At 30.3% G+C, this 27550-nt stretch overlaps 1 protein-coding gene across 1 annotated transcript in view; it reads right to left on the bottom strand.

Annotated features, from left to right (window-relative positions):
• Positions 1-10878: 10878 nt before the first annotated feature.
• The window catches only part of LOC113376196 (glutamic acid-rich protein-like), a 33404-nt gene continuing 16732 nt past the window's right edge, over positions 10879-27550 (bottom strand). The window contains exon 2 of the mRNA XM_026616112.1: positions 10879-11177. Coding sequence (XP_026471897.1) covers positions 10879-11177 — 299 coding nt within the window. The remainder of the gene's footprint in view (positions 11178-27550) is intronic.

The raw sequence follows: 27550 nt of genomic DNA, 5'->3' as shown, positions 1-27550 counted from the left end.
ATAAAAAGAATATTTTGGTTTTTACTATTTTGCTTCTGGATCATTTTAGTATATTATATAATACGCACGTTTTCTGTCGTCAAATATTATGTGTGGGTGTGTGTGTGTGATAAAATTATATGTGCCAATAGCTTGAAACAGCAAAAGGTAAATGGTACATTGGGAAAACGGACGCCAGCTCGCTCGAACGAACAGAATCGTTGTTGAATTTATGTAAGATCGTTCGGAAGGAGGACGGACGAAACGAAGCTGATGTAGTACTTGTTTGTTGATTCGCTTGCTGAATACGCTTAGTATTTTTGGTTTGATTTCAAAACCCAGGTCAAATCCTGCATTTGCAAGTCGCATTCTCTTAAATCACTATATATTTACAGCACACGATATGCTAAGACTCGGAAGACGTTAGCGACCGAGTGTACTTCCCGTTTTACGGTGGTTATTTTTGCCGAATGGTATTACTGATCGTGAGTACAATAATAAAATATTTCTAACTTTTTACTGTTTGGGTTATAAAACGGCAAGAATTATTTCAAATTATGAGGTTTGCGAGTGGAATCGTTCGCTGCACTGCGAATCTGACAAATACATATAGGGTAGAGTGGGTGTCCGCGGGTGAAAAGGTCCACCAAATTTTGAAAGATACCAACATAAATAAAAGCACAGTTTGAGCAGTTAATTTGATATAAAAGGTCTAAAACATTCGATATCAGTTGTATTTTGTTTTTAAGAAAATAGTATCCGTAGTTGTGCTGCAATTACTTTTTAATTGGAGTCCAGAGATGTAAAAAGTTATTTCCAACAGAAATATATAAGGTTGTCAAATATTTTTGTATTATAAACCAAGAGCAAAAAAGCGGAAGGGAGATATTTGACAGCCTAATATTTGTGTAATGCAAGTTCAGAAAATGATATGACATGAGATCTTTTACATACTGTAGGCAAATGACACCAGAATATGACTTTTTACATCGAAGAAACTAGCCAATACCTGAGCAAACGCCTTCACCAACATAAAAATAACTCAAAAAATCCGAAGCAACTTAAGACAATGTTAACTGAGCATAATAAATTAAACCATAATATAGATTTTTTCAACTCTAAAATTTTACATTTTGAAGAGAACGTAATTAAAAGAAGATTGGCTGAGGAGTTGTTTTTACAATTACATAACGACAAAGTCATAAACAAACGTTTTGACTATACGGCCTTAAACGAGACTAACACATGGTTCCTTAATAGCGTGTCAAAATTTCTTAAAAAATGACAAGATCCCATCGCTTTTTAAATTTCCCGTAAAATTTGAACACATGCTAAAAACTACTTTAAGAAAAAATGTGACATTTCTATCTTAAACTTCAAACAGTAAATACATAGTTTTGACAACTTGTTAAGTTATCATGGTTATTAGTGTGTTTTACTATTTGTGATGTTAAAAAATATATATTTTATCAATGTGTACATACTCATACCATGGATTAATAATGGTTTCATATGTTATATTAGGATACAAAATTGTAAGTGTTTTATTATTATTATTATTGTTGTTGTTTTTCTATGAAATTTCTTATATATCATTTATTTAGTTTTAATTTTTATAGTTAAATTGATTACCACTGAATGAAGGCTAAGATGCTGTCCGAAACGTATTGATTTTAAATAAATTTCTAAAAAACTCTCATACTATTTTTATTGATGTAACGCCCGACTTTTTAACTCAAACTAAACATATATATATATATATATATATATATATATATATTTATATATATATGTCTAGTTTTGCCAAACTTATAATTTAAATTATTTATAAATATCCCAATGATAACAAATGAGATTTTGACAATAAGATAATCTAGTGAAGTACCAGCTTTTATATTAGCGAATATATGATGATCCTTAAGTAAAAATGGAATCTTACAAAATCTCGTTATTATAAATAAGTATTAACTCATATAGCATCTCAATAGCATTTCAAACTCATTCAAAAACAAATCTACTATTTAAATATCTTTACTCTCATCTATATGCCTATGTGATCTGAAATCTTTGCTTATCTGAACGAGTATCTCTAGTAATACTGTTTCCTGTGTCTCTTTATGTTTTTTTATCCACTAAACATGCCGTACATGTAAACATATTCAGACCCTGTAAAGGTATATTATTCTGTTGTATTGAATAAAAATACACCCTATCACCGGGATTTTGACCTGTTCGTGTCATTCCCAAACCGAAAAGGCGTAGGTGATATCTTCGCACAAATTGAGAGTAATACATGCCAACGCCTTGAGATTCCTTTCACGATGAGAATGAAATCAGAATAATTTTAAAGAAGATACACGTACTTGTTATGGATAAATATAAACGGCTCTGGAATCGGATCTGATGAATAATAGTACAATTGCTCGTGTATTGTAATTCAATATGTCATGAATTACCAGGTCGTAAAGAACCTAAATAATTTTGAACTGCTTATGATTTATAAATATAATCTCGGAAATTAGTAAAGTTTTGTGAATTTGTTAAAAAAATTATTCGTATATATATATATATCTATATATATATATATATATATATATCGAATATTTATATTTAGTAGTTATCATAAAATATTTTCTTCGACACAATAAATAAAAAACCATAAATTATATGTAGATTGCAACCTAGCGTGTCCGACCGAGTACAAATACCCGCCCCGCAGTAACTAATAGTACTAATATCGAGTACTCGTACCCGCCCCGCTCAAAGTGTGCTAATATAAGTAACATGTTGATGATTTACACACAAAAATTGATAAATAATTTTACGCGTGCAGTTTTATCGATGGTAACCTTGCCTTCGCCGCGCATTTTTAAAGTAAGATTCGTCAAGAAGCGCTTCAATTTTTATAATTTCACGCGGACAAAATCTCGGGATCAGCTGAATGAAATTATAACATAAGATTATTTTTTTCTGAATATAAGTTGCCTAAGTTAATCCCAATTCCATCAGCTACCTGTCAAGAAAAGTTTTATCAAACAGACAGACAAAAATTTTGTAAGATGTTAAATTGGTCTATCCTATCTATTTATATAACATATGTACATGTATTAAAAATGACTATTTCAATACTACAATTTCAATTGTATTTATATGTAGAATAGAGATATATACTGCCAGTATATACATGTGGGTATATAAATCCATATCTAGAGGAATTGTGTATGTATGTATTTATGCCTTATGTGAGAGCGCGCGTGCAGACAATTTTACGTGCATCTGCACAAAGTTGCATATGCTGCTGCGGATGTAGTTGCAGTCGCAAATTAGAAATGTAACCGAAATGCTAGGTGGGTTGGTAATGAAATTAACAAACACAGCGACCAAGTTCTACGACGACTATTTCAAATTACGAAATGCATAAAGTCATATTTATTTCTTAGCAGAGCGAACACCAGGACACACCACTTTAAGCTCGACGTCGGATTACTTCGAGTATATAATTAGAATAGGTAATCTAACTTTTTAATGAAACTTATCGTTTTCATACCTGCGGTAAGAACGAATCTCGTACAACGGCACTTAGCGCTCTCTGCTAAAATTGTGATAGTAGGTACGAGTTTTGCACACTGTACTTCTTTAATAGAGTTATCAAAAATTATACGCCGTTATTCTGTTGAATCCCGTAATGTTTAATATTTATAGCAAACGAGCACGAAACGAAACATCAACGTTATTATTCACAAAGACCGCATGAAATGTATATTGCGGGGTATGAGGATTCGCTGTATTAAAGGGAATTATGACGTTTTACATTTTTATGCGTGTATAATCTGTTAATGATGTTTAAATTTTCAAAGCAAACCTAATGCGATACTTATGGATTTATTAAATGCGCTAAAATGTCAGCTAATGGTTTCCTTCATCAAATTTTAATCTACACGTGAACCAAGTTCAATAAAAATAATCATATTTGGTGAAAATGATCAAAATCTTGCATACAGACTAAAATTATGGATAATGCATAATTTTGAATAATGAAATGTTTTTATTTCAACATAAAATCTAATTTGTTAATTTCATGTTTCCTTAGCGTGTTGTCCTGATTCGTTTGACACCAAAATTGAAGAAAAAACGTGTATATGTGTGTATATGGACCAAAATTCGACCTTTTGAATTTTAATCGACGTACATATATCAATACCTGATACGTTTACCTTCTATCAGAAGTTGGCTTGATCTTTATTCAATAAGTCAATATTCAATACGTCATCACATACATTTCAGATGCCAATAGAATCAATGTTACTTGATACGTGGATACGACAGAAAACAGATAATATCACAAAGCCTGTCAACTGTATATATACATATATACATATATATATATATATATATATATATATATATATATATATATATATATATACATATATATATATATATATATATATATATATATACATATGAAGTGAACAGACGCTTTCATAATTGATGTGCAACTATTCATTGAAATCTAAGTAAACTAAGTGGTATACTCCGAATTTCTAGATTTATGGGATATATATTAGAAATAGAAAATATAAAGATGTTTCAAAATTTATAAAAAGTTGGTACTCAATAGTACTCAATAGATTATGTATATTGAAGAAATTAATATAGGTGCACTTACTATAAATGATTCTATAAATTAGTGATCACAAAAGTACTATCTTTAACTTCCCGTAGGGCAAGTTATAGTAGTCGCAAAAAAATCCAGAATGAAAATTTGAATATATCTTTACGTTTCAAAACCTTCTGAACATTTTGGCATATCTTAGAAAAAATGGATGTATGTGTGTGTGTGTGCGGATACAAATTTTCGTCGACGATTTCGGGAACACGTATGTAGCGATTTGAATAATTCAAAAAGCATTCGATTCGTATTGATAATGAGACATGCTGATTAGTTTTTGGCAGAGGCAGGTCCAGCCGTTCCGAAAATATGAGGCAAAAAGTGCCAAAAACGGTTCCTCAGTTTTTAAGAGAACGAAGCGTCCGATTTGAATAATTCAAAAAGCATTTTACTTGCATTAACAAGATGAAGAACTGATCAAATTTTCATGCAGGCAGGTCTAGCGGTTTCGGAGATCTAGTGAAAAAAAGTAAAAAAAATGCCATTTGGCGGTCAAAAATGATCATTAGACATATGCACATTAAATTATCAAATATTTTATGGAGATTTTAACAATAAGTATAATTTTTTTTACAATCCTATGGGTTCCGTACCAATGCTTATCCGTTAGACGGCGGCGCGGCGCTTACGCGCTTCGATACTTCGTCTATATGCAGTTAGCAGTACGATTGCTTTGAAAAAAGTTCAGAATTCCCAAAATATTTCAAAATACACTTTTTTTCAAAAAGTTTTTGTTTCAAAAAAAATTAAATTTTATTAAAAATTTATAGTTTCTCAAAAATCTATTTTGTTCAGAATAATTTTTTTCAAAAATGTTAATCTTTTTTAAAAAAAAATGTTTTTGGTACGGGAAGTTCCAGCAATTTGTCTTAAGGCACGATGCCATGCGCCCCATTAGTTAGACATTAAAATCACTGGCGACCCCAGAATATTTCCCCGCGACCCATAGTTTAATAAGCCCTGGTCTAAAGCATTCATCAATCACGAAACGTACAAGTATTTAATTACCTATTGTACAGTGATACCTAACTTCTTTAAATGCGGTAGACATATCTAATACTTTGTATTATAATAATATTCGTATGAGATGCTATTTTCGTTCATTGTAGTTTGTTTGCAACAAGCATTATTGAAATCCCTCATATTGCTTTGCACAGTCATGACAAATTATACGACTAAATAATAATGCTAACACTTACCGATGTCATAACAAAAATAAATATAACTGCAGTCGAATTTAACACACATATATTAGTTCAGTCTAATAACAACCACTTATATTTGATTTGAACACTAAACTGCACAAAATACTTTGTTTTATCATTTAATAAACTGGATATTATAACTGGATACAATAAACGTGAATATAATAATTCGGTAAACGATTTGCATAGTCCCATGCCGACGGTAGGACCTTGACTGACGAAATTTTGACAAGTACTTCCTACCTTCAAGTACTTGCACTTTGGCCGACCAATCAGAAAGCGCCATTCTTCAAGGACAAATATGCATTTTCAATGACAATCTATAATGTTGCGTCATCTAGAACACCTTTGTAATATAAGGTTGTCAAATATCTCCCTTCCGCCTTTTTGTATTATAAACCAAGAGCAAAAAAGCGGAAGGGAGATATTTGACAACCTAATATTATCATTGAATATTTAACACTCGGTTTACGGGGAGTTTTGTATATACCTATATGCTAATTAGATATTTAGATCATACTAAAAACTATAAGAACATAAGTAATTAGTTTAATCAGTTATATATATATATAAAACTAATGAGGCACATGGCATCGTGCCTTAAGGCAAATTGCTGGAACTTCCCGTACCGTAACGAAATGTTCGAGGAATATTAAATGTTTTCAAATATATTATAAATAAATACTGTAACATTGTCTAATATTTATAAGAATTATATAAACTGAATTGCAAAGTTGAAAATATTTGTTTAGAGTAAGAACTTAAATCAGAATTACAATTAAAATCTGAATTAATTTCGATATACAAAAAATAATTTTTTTGAAAGCAATTACTTGGCAAAAACTAATCACTACTTCTCCCCGTCATTACGCATTGAATGTTTTTTGGATCATTCAAATCCGATGCCCCGATCTCTCAAAAACTCGATTTCTATTTTCTGCATTCTTTGCTCCATATCTCCGAAACGGCTGGGCCTACCTTTGCGAAAAACTAATCAGCACATCTCCCTATAAATAGGAATCGAATGTGTTTCATAAACATTCAAAACGTCGAGAAATGCAAAAATTTTCATTTTCGATTTTTGGACGATAACAATAACTTATCCTACGGGAAGTTAAAAATTGTTAACATAACGCGCAAAAAAAATTAATAATATAAAAGTTATAAACAATAATCAAACTTTTCGAACATATTTTCTACATATTACATGAATGTCTTATGTATTTTCCGCGTCCAATTTTATTACAATACTTATTCTAATTTTTATTTATTATTCATATTCAAAACATTATTTAATAGTTTGTTATAAAATATAGTAAAAACATTATTTGTAGAAAATCATGCCTTTAGATTAAAAAAACCCTTAATGTAAAAAAATTGTAGTCCATAGTCTCATTTGCTTATGGGAGCAATTACTATCATTGTTTGTTTTTATTTTTTTTATTTTTTATTTGTTATTTATTTTTATTTATGTTTTTTATTTATTCAATTATTAAATATTTGAACCTTTGATTATTTTGATTATCGCATAAAATCGATTTTTTATATATCTTTACGCGTCGAAGTCTTCTGAACATGTTGGCATACCTTAAAAAAAATATATGTATGTGTATGTTCATGTGTGTGAACGTGTGTGTTTGTATGAGTGTGCAGGTACAATTTATTGTCTACGAATTCTAGAATACGGATCAACCGATTTGAATGATTTAAAGATCAATTAGTTCATATTGACGTGCTGATTAGTTTTGGCCGAGACAGGTCCAGCTATTTTAAAGATACGGAGAAAATGCGCAGAAAATGGTACAAACTAAACAAATTTTGTTTACATTTCTATGGGCTCTGTACCAAGACTTAAAATGTATAACCGTAAGCCTCTGCGACGCGGCGCTTACACGCTTTGATATTTTGTCTCTAAAACAGCTACGCCGTACAATTAATTTAAAATTTTTCTTAAAGTCGATTATTTAAAAAAAATTGTAAATTTTCAAAAATCTATTTTTTTTTTTCAAATTTTCAGAAAATTTTAACGCTTTTTTAATAATATTGATTTATATTTTTTGGTAAGTCCAATGCACCACTAGTTTATGCGTGATTTAGTCATCAACTTACTGAATTCTGTCGATATCTCTGATTGTTATATAATATTGAATGAATAATAAAAAAAATATATAGCTTACAATCGGAACCTATACCGCAAAATCATGTCGTTTCCAAGTTTTCAACAATTATTTTCATAAAAGTCATCAAAAGTAAATTTTACGTAATATGCACTTCTCGGTAATTACATCTGTGACACAATCCTTCTTAAATGTGCCATTAGCGGTGTGGGAAGCTGGAAGCATTTTGAAATGATATTACATCAGAAAGCTACTGAGATTTTCTCGTTGCCATGAAAGTGTATTAAAGAGAATGAGAAAATACATTTTTAAAACTGGCATTTGTATTCGGTTGCTTCTGTGTAAAATTCATTGTGCTTATATATATTTGTATTCAACTCGAAGTAATGTGATTTCATCTGAAAAATACATAAGAGAATATCGAGAATATTTAATCGGCATTTTCATTAAATCGTATTTGAATATTCATGCAATTTTAAACGTGTTAAGTTTCTATTGAGAAATTCAAACTAAATTCTTAACTTCCCGTAGGGTAAGTTATAGTAATCGCAAAAAATCTAAAATGAATTTTTATATATATCTTTACATTTCAGAGGTTTCTGAATATTTTGGCATACCTCAGAAAAATGGATGTATGTGTGTATACAAATTTTCGTCGACGATTTCGGAAACACGGATGAAGCAATTTGAATAATTCAAAAAACATTCGATCCGTATTGATTGGGAGACGTGCTGATTAGTTTTTGGCGAAGGCAGGTGTAGCCGTTTTGAAGATATGGGGCAAAAAGTGCCAAAAACGGTAGTTCAATTTTTGAGAGAACTACCGGTGTACATCTTGTAGACGTAGTAAAATTTCATAACAAAGTTAGGAATCGCAAAGAAATTAGTTTTATATGAATTTGTGAACATTGAAAAACTAAAAACATAAATACAAGAAAAATCTTTTATTTGTACTTTTACATTTTTTTCTGTTAAAGAAATACTAGTATGATACCTATCACTAGACATATGGTATCCATGTTCTTTAGAAATCTTGTTTAGAAACTTAGGCAATGGAATTCATGTGCCCACAGTAAAATCTTTCTCTTATTTAACTTTAATCTGCGATCTGTTTATACAAAAGTAATAATTAGGTTAGAACTTAGTAGATACATCCAACGGTGTATCTACTAGGAGTACACAGGTAGATTTGGTTGTTATCATATTTCTGTTAGTTTTTTGTACCATTGTAAGAGAAGTCTCCACAGGATAACGTGTGTTTCTTAAACTTAATTTTAGTGGCATCATTTCAATTTCAACAAACATCATATCCTCTCCGCGGCAACAACCGAATGCTACATTTACGTTGTCCACTCAGAGAGGACAGCTGAGTGCAAAGGGTTAACCATTTTCAGACTACGATGTATCTACATGTATTTTTTGTTCGGAGAAATTATTGCAATGAAATTTATTGTTCTCAATTTCACTGCATGTTGCAACCGGGCCCGAGTCACGACGATCGTGTCCGGTTAACTAATTGAACCCCATGGGACTTCAGGTGTGTTGTTCTGTTTCAGATTTAATGGCCACTAGTTAACTTTTAATTGTTTGATTGCGACTCGAGTTTTTATAGTAAAATACCGCTATCCATGTAGGACAGTATATATACACGTATGCTAGATAGATTTTTTTTTGTATCGATACAGTCAATTACCACTAAATCTGCATGACCGCGTTCAATTCTTTCATCAAATGCTATCGGTTCCCTATTTTCGATAAATATTAATAAATCATGTATTTTTACAGTACATGCTGAATGACTGACGAAAAATATTTTGAAAGTATTGTAATATTCATGGCGTCAATAAACGAAATCATTTTTCGAATTAATCTGTTATTGTAATATTAATATTTAACGCACTTTTGTTACACATGTCGATATATGCGACTGCAGCAACATTTTTTTATTAGTTGCACGCGCTGCATCCATTAATGTTTTAGCGGGAAACAATAGAATGCCAAAATGTCGATCTTTTCAAATGAATAATTCATAATTCCTGCTGCGCGAATTTCAATCGAATTATGATAAATTTGATTGACCCGCAAGTTGGGAAATATAAGCAGTAATAGATAGTTTTATGCATTAAAATTTATAGTTTCTCAACATGCTTTTTGTAGTGGATTTTCATCAAGAATAACAGTACTAATCATAGGTATTAAACTAGATTTTTTTTAACAGAGAAATTTGTAAAAGAACAGTAAATGTAAATCAAAAGGACATACCCATGGAAATTCGTAAATCAAAATCATCATATAAGAAATCGTGACATATAAAAATATTCTACTTTTTCATTCGTAACAAAACTTTTACGATGTTAAGTAACTATAACATAGAAATCAACCTATTTTGCATTTTGATAATTGCTTTCAACTTTACCATACTGCAGAAAATAAAAAAAAATTTTTTTTTGTATTTATGTGTTTTTCAATCTTCACAAATTTATATAAAACTAATTTCTTTGCGATTCTTTACATTGTTTTGAATTTTTACTGTATAATTTTACGTTTACAAGATGTACGCCGGTAGGTAACCCGTGTAAGAGGTTAATATTCAAATTAGAAATAAAACTCTTATATGAAGAGCAAGGTAAAGGTGAAGGACCAGGTAAAGGTAAAGGTAAAGTATCAGGTGAAGGTAAAGGACAGGCAAAGATGAAGAAACAGGTAAAATTAAAGGACCAGGTGAAGATGAAGGACCAGATAAAGATGAAAGACAAAGTAAAGAGTAAGAAGGAGAATCAGGAAAACTCTGCAATAGTTCTGAAACAAGCAAAATTACAATAGACCCGTTAAATAGGCCTACTGGGAAAACCACGTAAAAACGCGCTAAACACACTACCTCGTAAGTGGCGTTTGAACTTTCTTTTCAAAGTAATATATTTATCTTTAAAACGGTGGCTATGAGAAAAAAATCTTCATCTTCATCATCTTCTTCTTGATCTTCATCTTCATCTTCTTCATCTTCAGCTTCATCTTTAACTTCATCATCTTCTTCATCTTCTTCTTCCTCGTTTTCCCCTTCTCTCTCTCGTTTTTTTTCTTCCTCTTCTTCTCCTTCCTGTTCTTCTTCTTTTCCTTCACTTTGTTTTTCTTCTTTTCCTTCACGTTGTTTTTCTTCTTCTTCTCGTTCTTTTTCTTCTTCTCTTTCTCCTTCTTCTTCTTCTTCTCCAACAAAATGTAAAGGTGAAAGTGAAGGTAAAGGAAAAGGTAAACGTAAAGATGAAAGTAAAGGTAAACGTAAAAGTTATATACCAAATTTTAGAAAGCCACCTTCGAAGCGGAATCGTCTTAAACACAAGTAATATAATTATCAAATACGATTGATATTGGTGTTTAACTAGAAAAGCTTCAGTGGCGATCAAGCAATTAAGAGTTAACTAGTAGCCATTAAATCTGAAACAAAACAACCCACTTGAAATCCCGCGGGTTCAATTAGTTAACCCGCAGCGAACGTCGTGACTCGGTCCGGTTTTATGGTGCAAAATTGAGAACGGTAAATTTCATTTCAACAATTTCGCAGTGCAAAAAATAAATACGCACCGCAGTGTAAATACATCGGAGCTTGAAAATCTTTTATACTCGGGTATGTTCAGCGCTCGCGACATCGTTATTATACGTGCCCGCGCATACAGGCGACTCGTGGGAATGTCGACTCTAAACAAAACTAAACGACACCGCAGCGTACGCCCGTAGCACGGGAGATATACAAACAAAGTGTTATGGCGGATTACACAATTCTGTTAAATCGGTTATGATTCCATAAGATTTACTATTTATTAATGCAAGCTTCGCTGAGCATCCGTAACGACGAGCGCTACACAAGGAGATCTCCCCAGTGAGAGCAAGGTGAGCCCGAGGTAAGTTTTAAAATTGAACTGGCAACAGACACTAACTAGAAAACTGCATACAAAGCTGCTGATGCACATGTTATACTGTATAAAATAGCTATTGATTTTTTAGCCTGGGGTTAGTGCTGGATCCAAGGTACACTAGAACTTAACGCAAACGACATGCGATGGACAACAGCAGATTACATTCCGAGTTTCACTATGACAGAAATAAACTAGCTGTAAGTGGAATTCTGTCTTAAGGCAATTAGGGCATCGTGCCTTAAGGCAAATTGCTGGAACTTCCCGTACCAAAAATTATTATTTTTTTTAAAAATGATTAAAATTAAAAAATTGAAAAAAATTTACTTCGAAAAAATAAGATTTTTGAGAAACTATAAATTGGACAAAAAAATTACTTTTTTTTGAAAAAAAATTTTTTAAAAAAAAATTTTTTTTTAAAAAAATTTTTTTTTAATTTTAATTTTTTTTTAAGAAAAATGTTTTCTTTATTTTGACATATTTTGGAAGATCTGAACTTGTTTTTCAGAGCAATCGTACTGCTTTAACTGCATAGAGACGAAATATAAAGCGCGTAAGCGCGGCGTTGCTGTCTAACGGGTAAACATTGATACGGAACCCATAGGAAAATAAACAAAATTTATACTTATTGTTAAAATCTCTATAAAATATCTGAAAATTTGATGTGCATATGTCTAATGATCATTTTTGACCGCCAAATGGCATTTTTTTCTACTTTTTTCGTTATATCTCCGAAACCGCTAGACCTGCCTTTATGAAAATTTGATCAATTCTTTATCTTGTCAATACAAGTAAAATGTTTTTTGAATTATTAAAATCGGACGCTCCGTTCTCTTAAAAACTGAGTTACCGTTTTCGGCACTTTTTGCCCCGTATCTCCGGAACGGCTAGACCTGCCTTTGCCAAAAACTAATCAGCACGTCTCCTTATCAATACGAATCGAATGTTTTTTGAATTATTCAAATCGGTTGATCCGTGTTCCCGAAATCGTCGACGAAAATTTGTATCCGCACATACATACACACACGCACACACACACACACACACACACACACACACACACACACACACACACACATACATCCATTTTTTCTAAGGTATGCCAAAATATTCAGAAACCTCTGAAACGTAAAGATATATAAAAATTTTCATTTTCGATTTTTTTGCGATTACTATAACTTACCCTACGGGAAGTTAAAAATTTAAACTCATGCCAACAAACTCTGCTCTCGTTTCTAAATGAAATAAAACTTCAGTAAAAAAACAAATATTATAGAGTAGCTATGGGAATACAACCAGACTTGTACAATTATATACAGTTTACTATGCTGTTAATCTTGTTAAGACTATGCTTTCGAACAAAATTTGCATTACTTAGGTATATGAATTCCAACTTGTGCATATTCGCATGTTATATATATATATATATATATATATATATATATATATATATATATATACGTATCTGTACATAATAACAAATTGGCAAATAGAAATATATCTATTTCTACAAATGTATGTATGCATTAATTTTATATATGCAAAAATGTACTTATTCGTATGAATACAGATCAAGTATACAGAGTGTTCTAGAATTCAACTTCAAGCCAAAACGAGATAATAGTACTTATCGTAACTGTCATGAAAAGAAAAATTATAAAAAAATGTTATTCGATAGATCGAAAATTATGAGCTTTTAAACGCAACCTAGAGCTTTGTTGAAACTATGACCATATTTTGGTTGTGATGGTTAATTTTTATTAATTACATTCACACGATTTTTTTATGACTATAACTAACTATAACTATAAAGTATTATACCATTTTACAATCCTCATTAAATACGCAGCTTTTCAACTTATCAACATACATCAGTAATTTTTTTTTAGAGAAGGGCTTCTCAAAGTAGATTAATTTTGAAAATTTAAGCTTCATAGTTAAACAAAAATTTTTAATTCTTCAAAATTGGAACAAAAAAAAATCATTATTTTTGTCTGTGGTCCTAGAAATGCCATTTATTGTTACAGATCCAAAATTTAAATGAACAACATTAATAAAACAATAACCACAATAACTGAGAAAAGGTCACATAAAGCTCTAGTTGCACTTGAAAGCTCATAATTTTCAAACCACGTGAAATAATTTTTTTCTAATTTTTTTCATGTTAGTTACGATCAATACTACACCCCGGATGGGCTTGACGTTGAGTTCTGTTATAATACCAATATAATTAAAAAAATAATTTGTCTTTGTTAACCTTGACCAAGTACGAATTTAACCTTAACCAAGTGCAACTACATACAAACAAAATATTTAAAAGGTTAAAAGTGAAATAGCATATTTCTTGTTGTAGGGCTTGGATTAGAGCTGCTTTTGCTTCGAAAGTATTAGGTTTGACAGTAGTCTCGGACAGCTTGGTATCAAGCAGGAGTGACATTGGTTTTTACTAGAAACTACTGATAAGAATATATTTACAAGTAAAAGTAGCACTTCTCTGGCATTGTCGCATTCAATAAAATATATAAGAGTTATTTTAATAAAAAGAACATTAAAAAAAGATAGGCAGGCCAACAGTTAAGTTGCTTTTGGAAGCATAGTTATTGAAAAGTCGTCACAACACAGCAAGCAATTATGACTATTGAGTTCTGATTACTGCTAATGTAGTTTTCAGAAGTTATATTGACTTAGTACAATAGCAGGCAAAATCATCAAATTTCACATTAACCAAAATTCTCCTTTCTTAATGATTTTCAATGTATCTTACTATCGCAACCCATGAATGTTTATGCCAAGTCCGATAACATATTAATGAGGCAGATTGAAAGTCGATTCTCCTTTTTCAGATTCATACGCTGTGAAATGACGCGATCTAAATTTCCATGAAATTCTCAAGTGCGAATGGCAAGCAATCGATGCACCTCTCCTGGCTCGTGCTAAGCTAAGCAGAAGTCGGTCGAAGAGATCGGAGGAATTATGCATAATGTCGGAATTTTAATGCAGACGCTGTCCCGGCGAAACCAATTACGCGTAACCGCGCTCAGGAATCCCATTCAACTCACCAAAAAAATTATACTTAGAAAAGCGTTAGAAAAACTCAGCTGGAAACCATTCACATTCAAGGTTTATTTCTTACTTCGCTCCTCTTTTATTGTATAATTGTATATGATTTTACTTTTGGGCTAGGTTTACATCAAAGTGTCAATTTATATCATCCTGGAAGTAAGGCGACGTCATCCACAACAAAATCTAATACTATGATGAAAACAATTGGTAACCGCGCAGAGGGATCTCCCTTAACTTGCCAAAAAAATTATACTTGTAAAACCGTTAAAAAAACTCAGCTGGAAATCATTTTCATTCAAGGTTTATTTCTTACTTTGTTCCTCTTTTATTGTATAATTGTATATGATTCCACTTTTCGACAAGATTCACATCAAAGTCTCAATTTATATCATTCTGATAGCAAAGCAATATTATCATTCACCACAAAATCTAATAGTAATATGACAAATTTTGATATACCACAGCCATGATTATAATATTGTGGGTATACATAAATGAATACGCATATAGAACAAAACTTGATAGTATGAAGTTATAATACTCAGTGCAACCTGATATCATGCAGCAGTGATATTTCCAAACAAAACTAACCCTTCCAAATAAAACTTCAATAATTTCTGATATAAAGATAAAAATAATAAACGACACAGTAAAACAGAGTAAGTATGCTAATGCAAACAAATGTATAGTCTAATTTTATAGCTATATGGTTTCAAGTTTCAAGGTCTAATCATGTAATATCCATTTTATCGAAAAATGTCCGTGTCAATCTGTTTATGGTCCAAATATTCACTCATTAATTATCCGGTTCGTCTGGACCAATCGCACAGTTTTGTATTATCCGAATCGAAGAAAAATGATATTTTGAAGTAAAGTGCAACTTAGAACTTTTTATTTTGCACCGGCATAGTATCAAATATTCTGAATATCTAGGAAATTGAGAAAGTTTTTTTTCAAAAAAAATTGCAGTTTCAATGGTTACTGATTTATACGAATGGCGAGTATACTCTGCCACTTCTTCATGAGTAGTATTTGTCAATCACAGTCGGCTGGTTAATGAAATGCTTGTAGGTCAATAAATTTTGCAATAAATGCAATTATTGATTTGAAAGTTATAAAAAAAGTTATATAACAAAAGGGAATCACTTAAAAAAATATATAAATCAAACCTAGTTCATGCGAGTACAATTGTCCAATTTTTCATAATCCATCAATAGAAATGATAGAAACACTCACCTGTAACAAAAAAAAATGTTAATCACATTTATTATTTTATAATTTCATTATATATATATATATATATATAATATATATACAATAAAAAAATAGGTACAAGTATGTGAAAATATTAGAATTAAATAAATAATAACGGCTTGACAGATTGTCGTGCAAATCTAATCAACGCGAATCCTTAATAACTCTCTATGAGCCGAATTTATGTTTTACATAAAAAATACGGTAATAAAAAATGAATGTTCTTAAGCCTTTATATACAAAAAAAAAACAAAAAAAAACTGTTTAAATAATTTTTTTTTTTGGTGTTAATGAGTTATGTGATTTCGAAAAGTCACAAAACAACAGGCCATAATAGTCTGTGTATTAAAACATTATTTTAAAATGGCCTAGATTTATTTACTGGACTACATTTAGCACGTTACTACTCACTTAATTCAAATAATGCAATAGATTATTTTGGACTTTTAATTGAACAGCGATCAAAACCGGCCTTATAAGATCGTTGTAATGATTTTATTCATCTCCGAGACTTCAGAAGGCTAATAAGTTGCTGAATATTAATTTTTTAGGATATAAAAAGCATGTGATTTTTTTCGATATTTTGTACAGCAATCCGAACTGAAAAGTCCTAAAAGCTGTTCTACTGATTGGAATTAATACTTCTTCAGTTTTACAGCAACATGGCAACCCAAACCGTTGTCTCATCTCTGTGCGATAAATTTTATTATGACAATTTCTGTCACAGGGAGCATTTTTGTTGAAGCAGCAATGCCGGATCAGGGCACTTTTCACTTGCAAATACATATATTGCTATCTATACTTCCAAGTAAAATTCGTTGTCACTACTGCTTGACTACAGGCTGCTCAAATGTGAAATTAAAACTAGGTATATAAAACTCAATTTAAAAGTAATGTATGTGGTTAAATACTATATAAAATAGCAATAACAGAAACTCTATTAATATCGTTTACTAAAAATCTTTTTATCTATGAGCTGAACTTGAACCAAAAAGTTGTTGAACAATGACGGTATTCCGGATTAAAACCGAATAAACCTGAAAGATCTAAATATGCACTCCGGCATTGCATAATGACTCGGGGATCAACTCGGCGATTACTGGAATTTTCGCCGGTGGCAAAAAGAGATCACTGTCGAACCCGCAAAGCGGCACATAATCCATCGCGTGATCTCGAACTGCAACGTATATCCCGCGAATAACACATATTTATTTGTAGCTAAATCCTATTTTATATCCTTGGCGTCGCTGGCGCGGAGAATCGATGTGTTGCGCTCGGTGACTCGTGTGCTTCGCTTACCCCGAACGCTATAATATTTGACTATGAATGGTGTTTGAATAGAGGCGGATAGGAGGATAGTCCGACCGTGTGCACGACACAGGGAATATAGACCAAAAGCTAGAAGATTTTTTTTGGAACACGTTTCTAAGACACAAAATTCGACAGTATTACGAATATTTTTATGAATCTACAAATAGTTTTCTCAGTAGATCGTGGAATTTTCAGAAGACCAATAGCTGGCATATTATTTTGAAACACATTTCTAAGACAATATGGCAAGATAATTGACTCCTAATATACAAGACAATTATTAAACCAATATGGTCCTACGGCCTACAACTATGGGGTGCGGCCAGTAAATCGAACATAACTATTCTACAAAGGCTCCAAAATAAAATTTTCAAAGAAATCGTGAACGCTACAAAATATGTTTCCTATTGGTTGATACATCAAGATCTCAGAATTCCAACCATAGAAGAAGAAATTAGTCATTACTGCTGTAGATACAAAGCTCGTCTAAGTCGTCATCCAAACCATTTAGCGTATAACCTGCTCAAGCTTTTACCGCCAAAGCGTCTCAAAAAAAGAATTTGCAATGATTTACTACAACATATCGCATAATATCTAAGAAGGTGCTATCGCAGGATAGCGTTCCTTCTCACGCTGTCAAATAATATATACCTGTAATAATATGTAGCTGAATGTACTGTGTATAGTTTGCTATGAAAAATAAACCAAAAAAATATATATGACAAGGTTGGATAGTACTGCAAATATATTTCATAAGATTGTAAACTTTTGGAACATCGTATGGAAGCATTTAGATATAGACCAAAAGCTAGCATATTTTTTGGAACAGGTTTTTAAGACTTCCAGAATACAAGTACTCTTCAAAACAACGTACAGAAGCGTTTATATATAGACCAAAAGTTAGCAGATTTATTTGGAGCACGTTTCTAAGACACAAAATTCGACAGCGCTATGAATATCTTTATGAAGCAACAAATACTCTTCTCAGTATATAGTAAAACTTTCAAAACAACGTATAGAAGCATTTGGATATTAACCAAAAGCTATCAGATTTTTTTTAAAACACCTTTCTAAGACACAAAATTCGACAGTGCCACGAATATTTTTATGAGAGTACAAATACTCTTCTCAGTAGATGGTGGTATTTTCAAAACAATGGATAGAAGCATTTGGAACTTTTTTTGGAACACGTTATTAAGTATGTTTAAACATTGCACGATTGTACTATATATATTTTTTATGATTTAAACATAGACTAAAAGCTGTATTTTTTTGTTTCAAGACAAGTTTTGTTCCAAGACAGGTTTCTAGACAGTATGAGATTGTTCGATATTGCTACAAACATATTTTATAAGTCTACAAATACTGTAGAATTCTCAAAAAAACATCAAGTAGCATTTAGACTAGACCAAAAACTGGATGATTTTTGGAACACATTTCTAAGATATCAGGAGAAGCTTTGAAAGTGCTGCAAATATTTTTTATAAGGCTGCAAAAACTCGTTTGAGTAGACTGTATTATTTCCAAAACATTGGGACAGAATTTAGAACACATTGTAAAGTATAAGAAGATTCGATAGTGTTACAAATACTTTTCTAAAGCTTTGAATGTTCTTTTGTAAATATTGTAAAATTTTTAAAACAACGTATGGGAGCAGTTAGATATAGACCAAACTGGCAAATTTTTTGGAACTCATATCTTAGGCAGCGTCAAAATATTCGATAGGACTACAAATATTGTTCTTAAACTGCTAGATCAAATCTGAAAAACTGTAGAATTTCAAAACATCATATTGGTATTTAGGAAGAGACCAAAAGCAAGCAGATTTGTTTTTTGAACACATTTATAATAATAAAACAGTATGAGAATATTTGATAGTGCTACAGTTATTTTTTATAGAATTACAAATAGTTATGTAGTCTAGCAGATTGTAAAATTTTAAAAACATCGTATAGGAGGATATAGATGTAGACACAACATGTTTCTAAGACACAAAATTCGACAGTGCCATGAATCATTTATATCAGGATACTAATACTATTTTGAGTTGATGGTAGAATTTTCAAAACAACGAATATAAGCATTTAGATATAGGCCAATAGCTGGCAGATTTTTTGGAACACATTTCTAGGACATTTTGGGAAGATTGGATAATACTACAAACATTTTTCATAAGGTGGTAGAATAGAACAAAAATGAGCATTTTTTTGGGAACACATTTGTAACATCAATTTTGATAAAACAAACGAATACATACTAAAACTACTGTCCTCAAAGCTCTACAACTATTAAAGTTATATCATATTCACTGATGTACATTCGCTACGCTTCGTAGGTACCTTTGTGCGTTTTCACACATTTTCCCATAAACGGCATATTATAAGATTGTCTGCAGTATACTTCTTTTTATCATTTTCTGCAAACTTATCCCTTTCACCTTTGTCAATAGTAGGTGGTGCTGGTTTCGCGAGCAAACAATGAATTGTAACACTCGGATAAAAGAACTATATCCACGGAAACATTTTTAATATACTATTCAATACGAACGATCATCAATATAATAGATATATATATATATATATATATATATATATATACATGGTTGTTAATATGGACATTTTCGAATTACCTTGCTCCCAATGGCTCAAATGGTTCCAAATTGATGAAAAACAATGCTCCGAAAGTTTTGGCTCTTAATATTGTCTTTTAGACAGAGCGCAATTTGTTACATACTAGATCTTATAATTTTAGTAATCCAACGTTATATTAAATTATTAATTAAATTATAGCAGAGGTGGACAATAATATATACCAATTTATGTAATATGTTTGTCATTTCATATGGGCTATATTTTTAATACCAATGTTTTAATTCATAACGTACACTTTTTACGTTTCCTTCATAATTTGATATTTTAAAAATATCTTCATTTTTGTGAACTTATAAAAAAGTAACAGTTATATATTTACATATCATCAATCAAAAGTAAATATTTGCTTTCAATTCATGATTATAAATAGATACTAAACGCAAATATTTTTATGTACAAAACTTGGAATATATAAAAGAAAATTAAAAGGTTTTCATAAAAGGTCAAAAGTTTGTTCGTTCAAAAAATGTATTCAATGAATGTATGTTCGTATAAAAAATTTCCATGTCACAATGTTAGTAACCGTACTCCTCCAAAACGGCTTAACCGATTTTTATGAAATTTTGTAATCACGTTCATTATGACTGAGAATTGCTCAACATCTATTTCATACTTCTAAGTGGCAAGAGTTGATCATTCTTAATTATTTCTTTCTTTGACCATTAATTGTTTTATTTTTCATAATATCCTTCCTACCACAAACTTCTGATTCGTAGTAGTCATTTTAATAATGAAATAATTTTTATTTTTTAAAGTTTGAAATCAACTCTATTGATTTTAATTGAAAATTATGTTGTTTCATAATAATAACTGGATAACATCTATTTTTTAGTTTTAGGAAAGGGTTAGTCATCCTTGAACTTTTTTTTTATTGCAAATTGCAGGTACTTCCCGTACTGTAATGAAATGTTCAAGAAATATTAAATGTTATCAAATCAATTAGATTAATTGGATTAAACTGAATTACAAAGCTAAAATTTTTCATTTACAGTATATAAGTGAGCTCTTTAACTTTAACTAGATTTAAAATTAAATTCTGAATTTTTTTTTATATACAAATTTTTAGAAAAAAAATTGAAACCTAGTGGTGTATGGTTTATTATTTCATTATATATAATGACTCTCAAAAAATTGATGTATTCATCTCACTTGAAATAAATAAAAATAATAACATGAGTTATTTTCTTTGCAACTGATACTTACATTTAATTTATTGTGTTTGACGCTAAAAAGTGTCATATTAGCCATGTCAGACATATATGTCTAATATATGTGCGACATGAAATATAGTGTTTTTCAGGAATTTTGGAAAAAAATTTTTTTTTTTTTGATACATTAAATTTTCTTCATGCATTTTAACTAAATAATCTAATACAGTTATCATGGCTAATGTGAAAATTCTGCTGATATTATCGTGTTAAGTAATGAAAATAGCGATAGATGATATTTTTTAGTAACTGCTATATGCTGTATTCCAAATTCCCCAGACTAACACTCTAATTTATTACTTACTAATTCTATTTATCTAGTACTTGTTTATAAAACATAGAGCCTTAATTGGCAATGCCATGCACCAGTAATTTCTGATACGATGCTGCAATATATAGAAAATCGTTTAATTCAGTCCTTTAATTTTAATTTATCACAGAATTTGATTGGAACGTATATATTTTAATAGCATTCAAGCAACATTATATGAAACTTTACTACACCATTAATAGTACGAAGACTGAGTTTCATCATATAATATTCGTTCGATCAAACTTTGCACGAGAGCTGAAATATAATTCAATTATTATTCGTTACTGTAATAACATCTCTCTATATATAACATATATACGAGTGTTACCATAAATATTATTCATTATTATTCAATCTAATTACATTTTCATTACATGTATAAAATGAAATATCTTAAATACGAATTCGTAATTTTGCTGACATAGCATTATACAAAACTTAGTTCCAGAGGAAGATGACTCGTTAACTCACTTGTGTTAAGTTTGTAAACCTAGAATAATTTACTTTTGACTAAAAGTAATTACATTTACTTGAACGAAGGACAATAGTCATTTCAACGCTAGTGTGTGAAACAGAACTTGTCTGTATTATTTTTTCATTCAAAAGTGTGTCATAGGTAAAAATATCTCACATTGCATTTTCAATTTCAAGCTATTTTATAGCAATAATTAACTTCCCGTAAGGCAAGTTTTAGTAATGGGCCGAAAATCAAAAATGAAAATTTTTGCATATCTTCACGTTTCAGAGGTTTTTGAACATTTTGGCATACCTCAGAAAAAATTGCTGTGTGTGTGTTTGCAATTTTCGTCCGCGTTTTCAGGCGCACGGATCAAACGATTTGAATGGTTCCAAATAATAATCTATTTAAAAACATTTATTATTTTTAGAACATTTCGTTACGGTACGGGAAGTTTCAGCAATTTGCCTTAATGCACGATGCCATACACCACTAATTTTTTTTGTAAGATCAAGTTGATCAAGAAGTCTGAAATGCAGTACAACTTTATTCATTTTTTTTAACAATTTTATTAGTTTATTTCTAGGAAAGTTAATATTTTGGTAGTAAATAGACAATATTAATGAATATTACAAAAGTGCATTTGAATTCGCATACACAAATTTCCAATTTCGGAATTATCAAAGTGGAAGCGAATATGCTATTATTGTAGAAAACTGTGACTGAAATTAAAATCGGACCAGAGGCCAGATGTACATTTTTTTCAATAAATACGCCAGTAGCGAATATTAAAATTTTCAAGCATTTCATTTAAATAGTGAATGGCATAAATATGAAAACTTTTGATGCTAAATTAGACTGAACTACAATAGGGTTTAATTCATTACGAATTTATTGCTGATGCAAAGGGTAGGTAATCAAACAACCTGAAAAGTCGTATTCACAATATGTACATATTCGCGTATCAAAACTATGGTAAATTAAATTTTAATAGAACTAAATTTCACCTATTCATTATTTAAAATCGTCACAAAATAAGTTCAAATTTTTTTATATATGTGTGAGAATTGTTCACAGAAAAAGTTTATAAATTATGCACCTGTACAAAAACTAAGAGAAATATATTAATATCAATGTATATCGTATATAATTAAATATATTTCATGTTTAATATAATATTATTTGTTAAATATCATTTTAAACACCAAAAATTATTTATATAAACAAATACGATGCACAGATATTCCGAACAAATGATTCATTAATGCATATAATAACTGGCTAATTGAATAATATCCGTAAATTGAGTTTTTATGAATAACATTGAGTTGAAATAATAGCAATACATATTCTAGAACAATTCTATACGTATTTCCTCGCAACCAAAAATAAGAGAAAATTATAATTTAATATTAATCAATAGTTTGAAAACAGTTTGGATCAAAATGTAAACTATGTCATGCTTTTACATCTAATAACATTTGTTCGAAATTAAAAATAAATCAAAACGAGGTATAAATATGATATTGACAATTGTTAAATATTTACATTGATTTTATGAGAATAAGCTACTGATTTAATTCCAATAAACTTTTTTACCCATACGTGTAACTATAGTGCGAAAGAATGTTTTTCCATTTATCAATATATATTTGATGTTTTTTGTTGAATTTAAGATTTTAGATTTCAATGAACTTCACTTATGATTTTATTTATTATTCTAATAAAATTTTGCAAAAAAAAATGCTATTGACATTTAAGAAGAATTATATCAAATGAAATTGTTTTTTTTTAAATCATTTAATTATTTTAATCAGAGTCACTCAGGCATTTTGTTATATTTTTTTGAATATTGATCTTTCTCGCTTTCAATCAATTTATTCAATTTTGTACAATTGAATTTGAGACAAACATTTCTTCTAGAAAAATTCGGGAAACAAAATAAAAATTTGGGACTGTTTCGACCAATCCTTGTAATTTTGGAATTGAATCAACTATTTGATTCGAAGGTTCCTGGTTCGATAACCACCTTGAATAGCCTGATGTCAAGCAGTAGTGATATAGAATTTCACTTACAATCAGAAATATAAATAGCAATATGTTATGAAGTGAAACTAATGCCTTACTCAGCATTGCTGCATGAATAAAAAAAATTCATCACTATTACTAATGATGGGGTAACTTTTTGAGTTGTCGTATTTAAAACCGACAAAATAAGTTAAATAAAATCATCAAAACAGTTTATTAATTCTTAAGTTTTGATCACTGTTCAAATAATATTAAAACAGTTACTAATTAAATAAATGCTTTCATTCTGCTTTTTAAAGCGGAAACTTGAGATGTCTAACTACCCAATATTGACACTAAATATTTTCCTTTAGCAAGGTACAAAAGTTGTCATTATACTCTTAAATTGGTTGTGATATCCAAAATTTGATTAAACTATTGCCAGAGTATCATATTTTAATCGTTATATTTGATAAAAGCTATAGCATCATTAATATATTATTATAACCAATAAAACTTACATTATTTGTATATTATAGACAAAATATAAGAGCTTATAAATTAGACGATGGCATTTATATAAGCTTAGATTAAAATAATTTATTGAAGGCAAGTTAAAATGAAGGATCTTATCTCATATTTTCTAAGAATTATATAAGTTAAATTGCAAAGTTAAAATTATTTATTTGAAGTATATAAGTGAGCTTTAGAATTTTAGCTAGAATTAAAATTAAAATCCAAATTATTTTCGATATTCAAAAAAAATTATTGTTATAAAATTAAAAAAAATTCTTTTCCCTAAAATAAAAGTTTCCTCAACACAAGCAAAAAGTTTTTTGAATCATTCAAATCGGATATTTACACGTTTAGCTCCTTATCTCCTAAACGGATGAACGATTACAATAACTTTCCCTAAAGGAAGTTAACAGTTGACTTTGATATTTGAATGCTATAGCATTCATATCATTTTTGCATCATAATGAAAATGAATGCTATAACATCCACGTCCTCAAACGTGTTAAGTCGCTTTTATTAATTGCATATTATTAATTCTAAAATTAACTATTACCATACAAAATGTGTACCTTTTTGTTTCCATCCATAGTCCAAATAATTAATCAATCGGGCGCCCGTCGGTATTATTCTAATGTGTGTCTTTTGGTATTGACTTTGGACAAAGTTAACCCGAGGCACTTACTTTAGGGATCGCGCCGCGGATATTAATTCATATAAAAGCCGTAGCTCATATTGACCATTATTAAATAAACGTTTCATATGAGAGGTTCCGGCCGGGACGGCGTTGAGTAAATATAACGTAAATTAAATGTTCGTAAATACGGTCAACCTCGGACGGCGCAAAAAATTTGAGTCCTCACTCGTCCGTTTTAGGACTAATTAAATTAAGAGCCCCATAGTACACTATTCGCGGCAGCGCAAACACTAATGTAAGCAAATCTACATAATCTAATCTAACACGAGTCTGTTTACGGGAATATTGTTATATCGCTTACACCATGCCAATAACGAAAATGCTTGTGTTATATGAACCAGAAAAAATGCTTTTAACAATCATTTGAAATTTTGAACTCATCGAAGTCGCATTTGTGCACTGAGAGCTCCAATGAGTAAATGTTCATGTTGAGAGGAAGTAATTTCTGTTGATGACTGCCAAGATCAGAAACGCATATTAGTGGTAATTACAACAGTGGATAGCTAATGATTATGATATATATATATATATATATATATATATATATATACTAGATGACCTGACTAACGTTGTCCTGTACCCACGTCTACAATTCAAAAGTTCCAAATTTCTTAATATTCTATTCTAAACATTCTAATAGCCTATTAGATGTCCTGCCCTTGCGATTTATTTATGGTCTTCAGAAATTCAGAAAAAACAATATGATATCTGCGGTAAAAGAACATATCACCCTTGATTTTACCACACAACATAATTGCTTCAATAATTTAGCCTATAATTTTCATAATTTTGTTCAATATATTAGTTGCTTTTTGGCAATTATAATTTCTAAAGTACGTTTATATTGCTAATAATTTAAAAAACATTATTGATTATGTTCAAATCTTAGATGAAATCATTTGTAAAGTTCAGTATATATGAGCACTCTTCAATCTAAGATCAACTTGCTAAATATTACACATTCAATGCCAAACAAATGTACTTTTGACACATGAAACACAATTCTACATCATTTTTTTAATAAATAGAAATATTTGTTGGCCGGGTTAAATAATTCAGTAAAGCAAACCAAGTTGCGATATGCATAAGTTTAAAAAAATAATGTATATGCAATTTTCGACTTACTTATTGCGTAATTTATTAAGCTTAATTATAAAATTTCATCTGCCAACATATACTGTTGACTGTATCTAATATTAATTTAATTTCTGGCACATATCAGCTGCTGTTTAGCAATAATAATGTAGACATTACATTTTTCTTGCATATTATATTATAATATTATTAGAGCTAAATTTAAATTTTAAGTGAATTGACTTTTTTTTTATTGGCCTCCGCTTTACAGCATTTTTAGCTTTGTTCTGGTGATTTTTCACTTAAACAAAAACGCACTGGTCTTCCAACTGATGTTGAATTAAAAGAGATTGACTAGTTTGAACTGTTATTAGCAACCGCACGACCAATTCTGATATCTACTAACAAAATTGAACAATCGAGACTATAATTTATCCCACTATCGACATCACGTATCTTTGGTAACTCTGCAAAAATTGTTGGAGCTTGGTTGTGTGTTTTGCCAACCATACCCAGTCCTCTACTTAGATATTTAGATTTTTCGAAACACTCCACAGTCTTCCTTGGTGTCCATTTTATCAGATTTTTCTACAAAACAAGACTTGGTTTGTAAAAAAATCAGTGCACGACTACGGTACGATTGTAAAAATAAAACAAAATTAGATAGTACCCATTTAGGGAATAAGCAAAACGAATATTCTACACTTTTTCAGTACTACTTTTCGAAGCACCAATTTCATCAGATTCTTCCGCAAGACAAGACTTGGATTCCATACATATTTCATTATACAAAAAGTGGAAATTTCCCAACGTAATTTTTGTAATTTATTTTTTGCTTCATACTCTATATTCCAACAATGAGTTTTATTAAGCTGATACTATTAATCAGTTGTTTACCCATAGTGCACACTTTAAACGGATAGTCGTGAATAATTACTTACCATGTAATTACACAAAGAGTTGTCAATACAATAGGTTTCGCTATCAACACGATCGCGATTCGTCTTTTAACCGCTTTATGGAATATTTTTATTATTCATTTTCAATATTGAGATGGTTCTGAAAGCTTATCCAAGACTAGCATAGTACAATGCACACTGGTTACGGATAAAATATACGTT

Source organism: Ctenocephalides felis, unplaced genomic scaffold (genome assembly GCF_003426905.1).
Source record: "Ctenocephalides felis isolate EL2017-DRISC unplaced genomic scaffold, ASM342690v1 CF-g0.4_SCAFFOLD_01886, whole genome shotgun sequence".
In the NCBI taxonomy this organism is placed as follows: Eukaryota; Metazoa; Arthropoda; class Insecta; order Siphonaptera; family Pulicidae; genus Ctenocephalides; species Ctenocephalides felis.
This window is presented reverse-complemented; position numbering and strand designations above follow the sequence as displayed.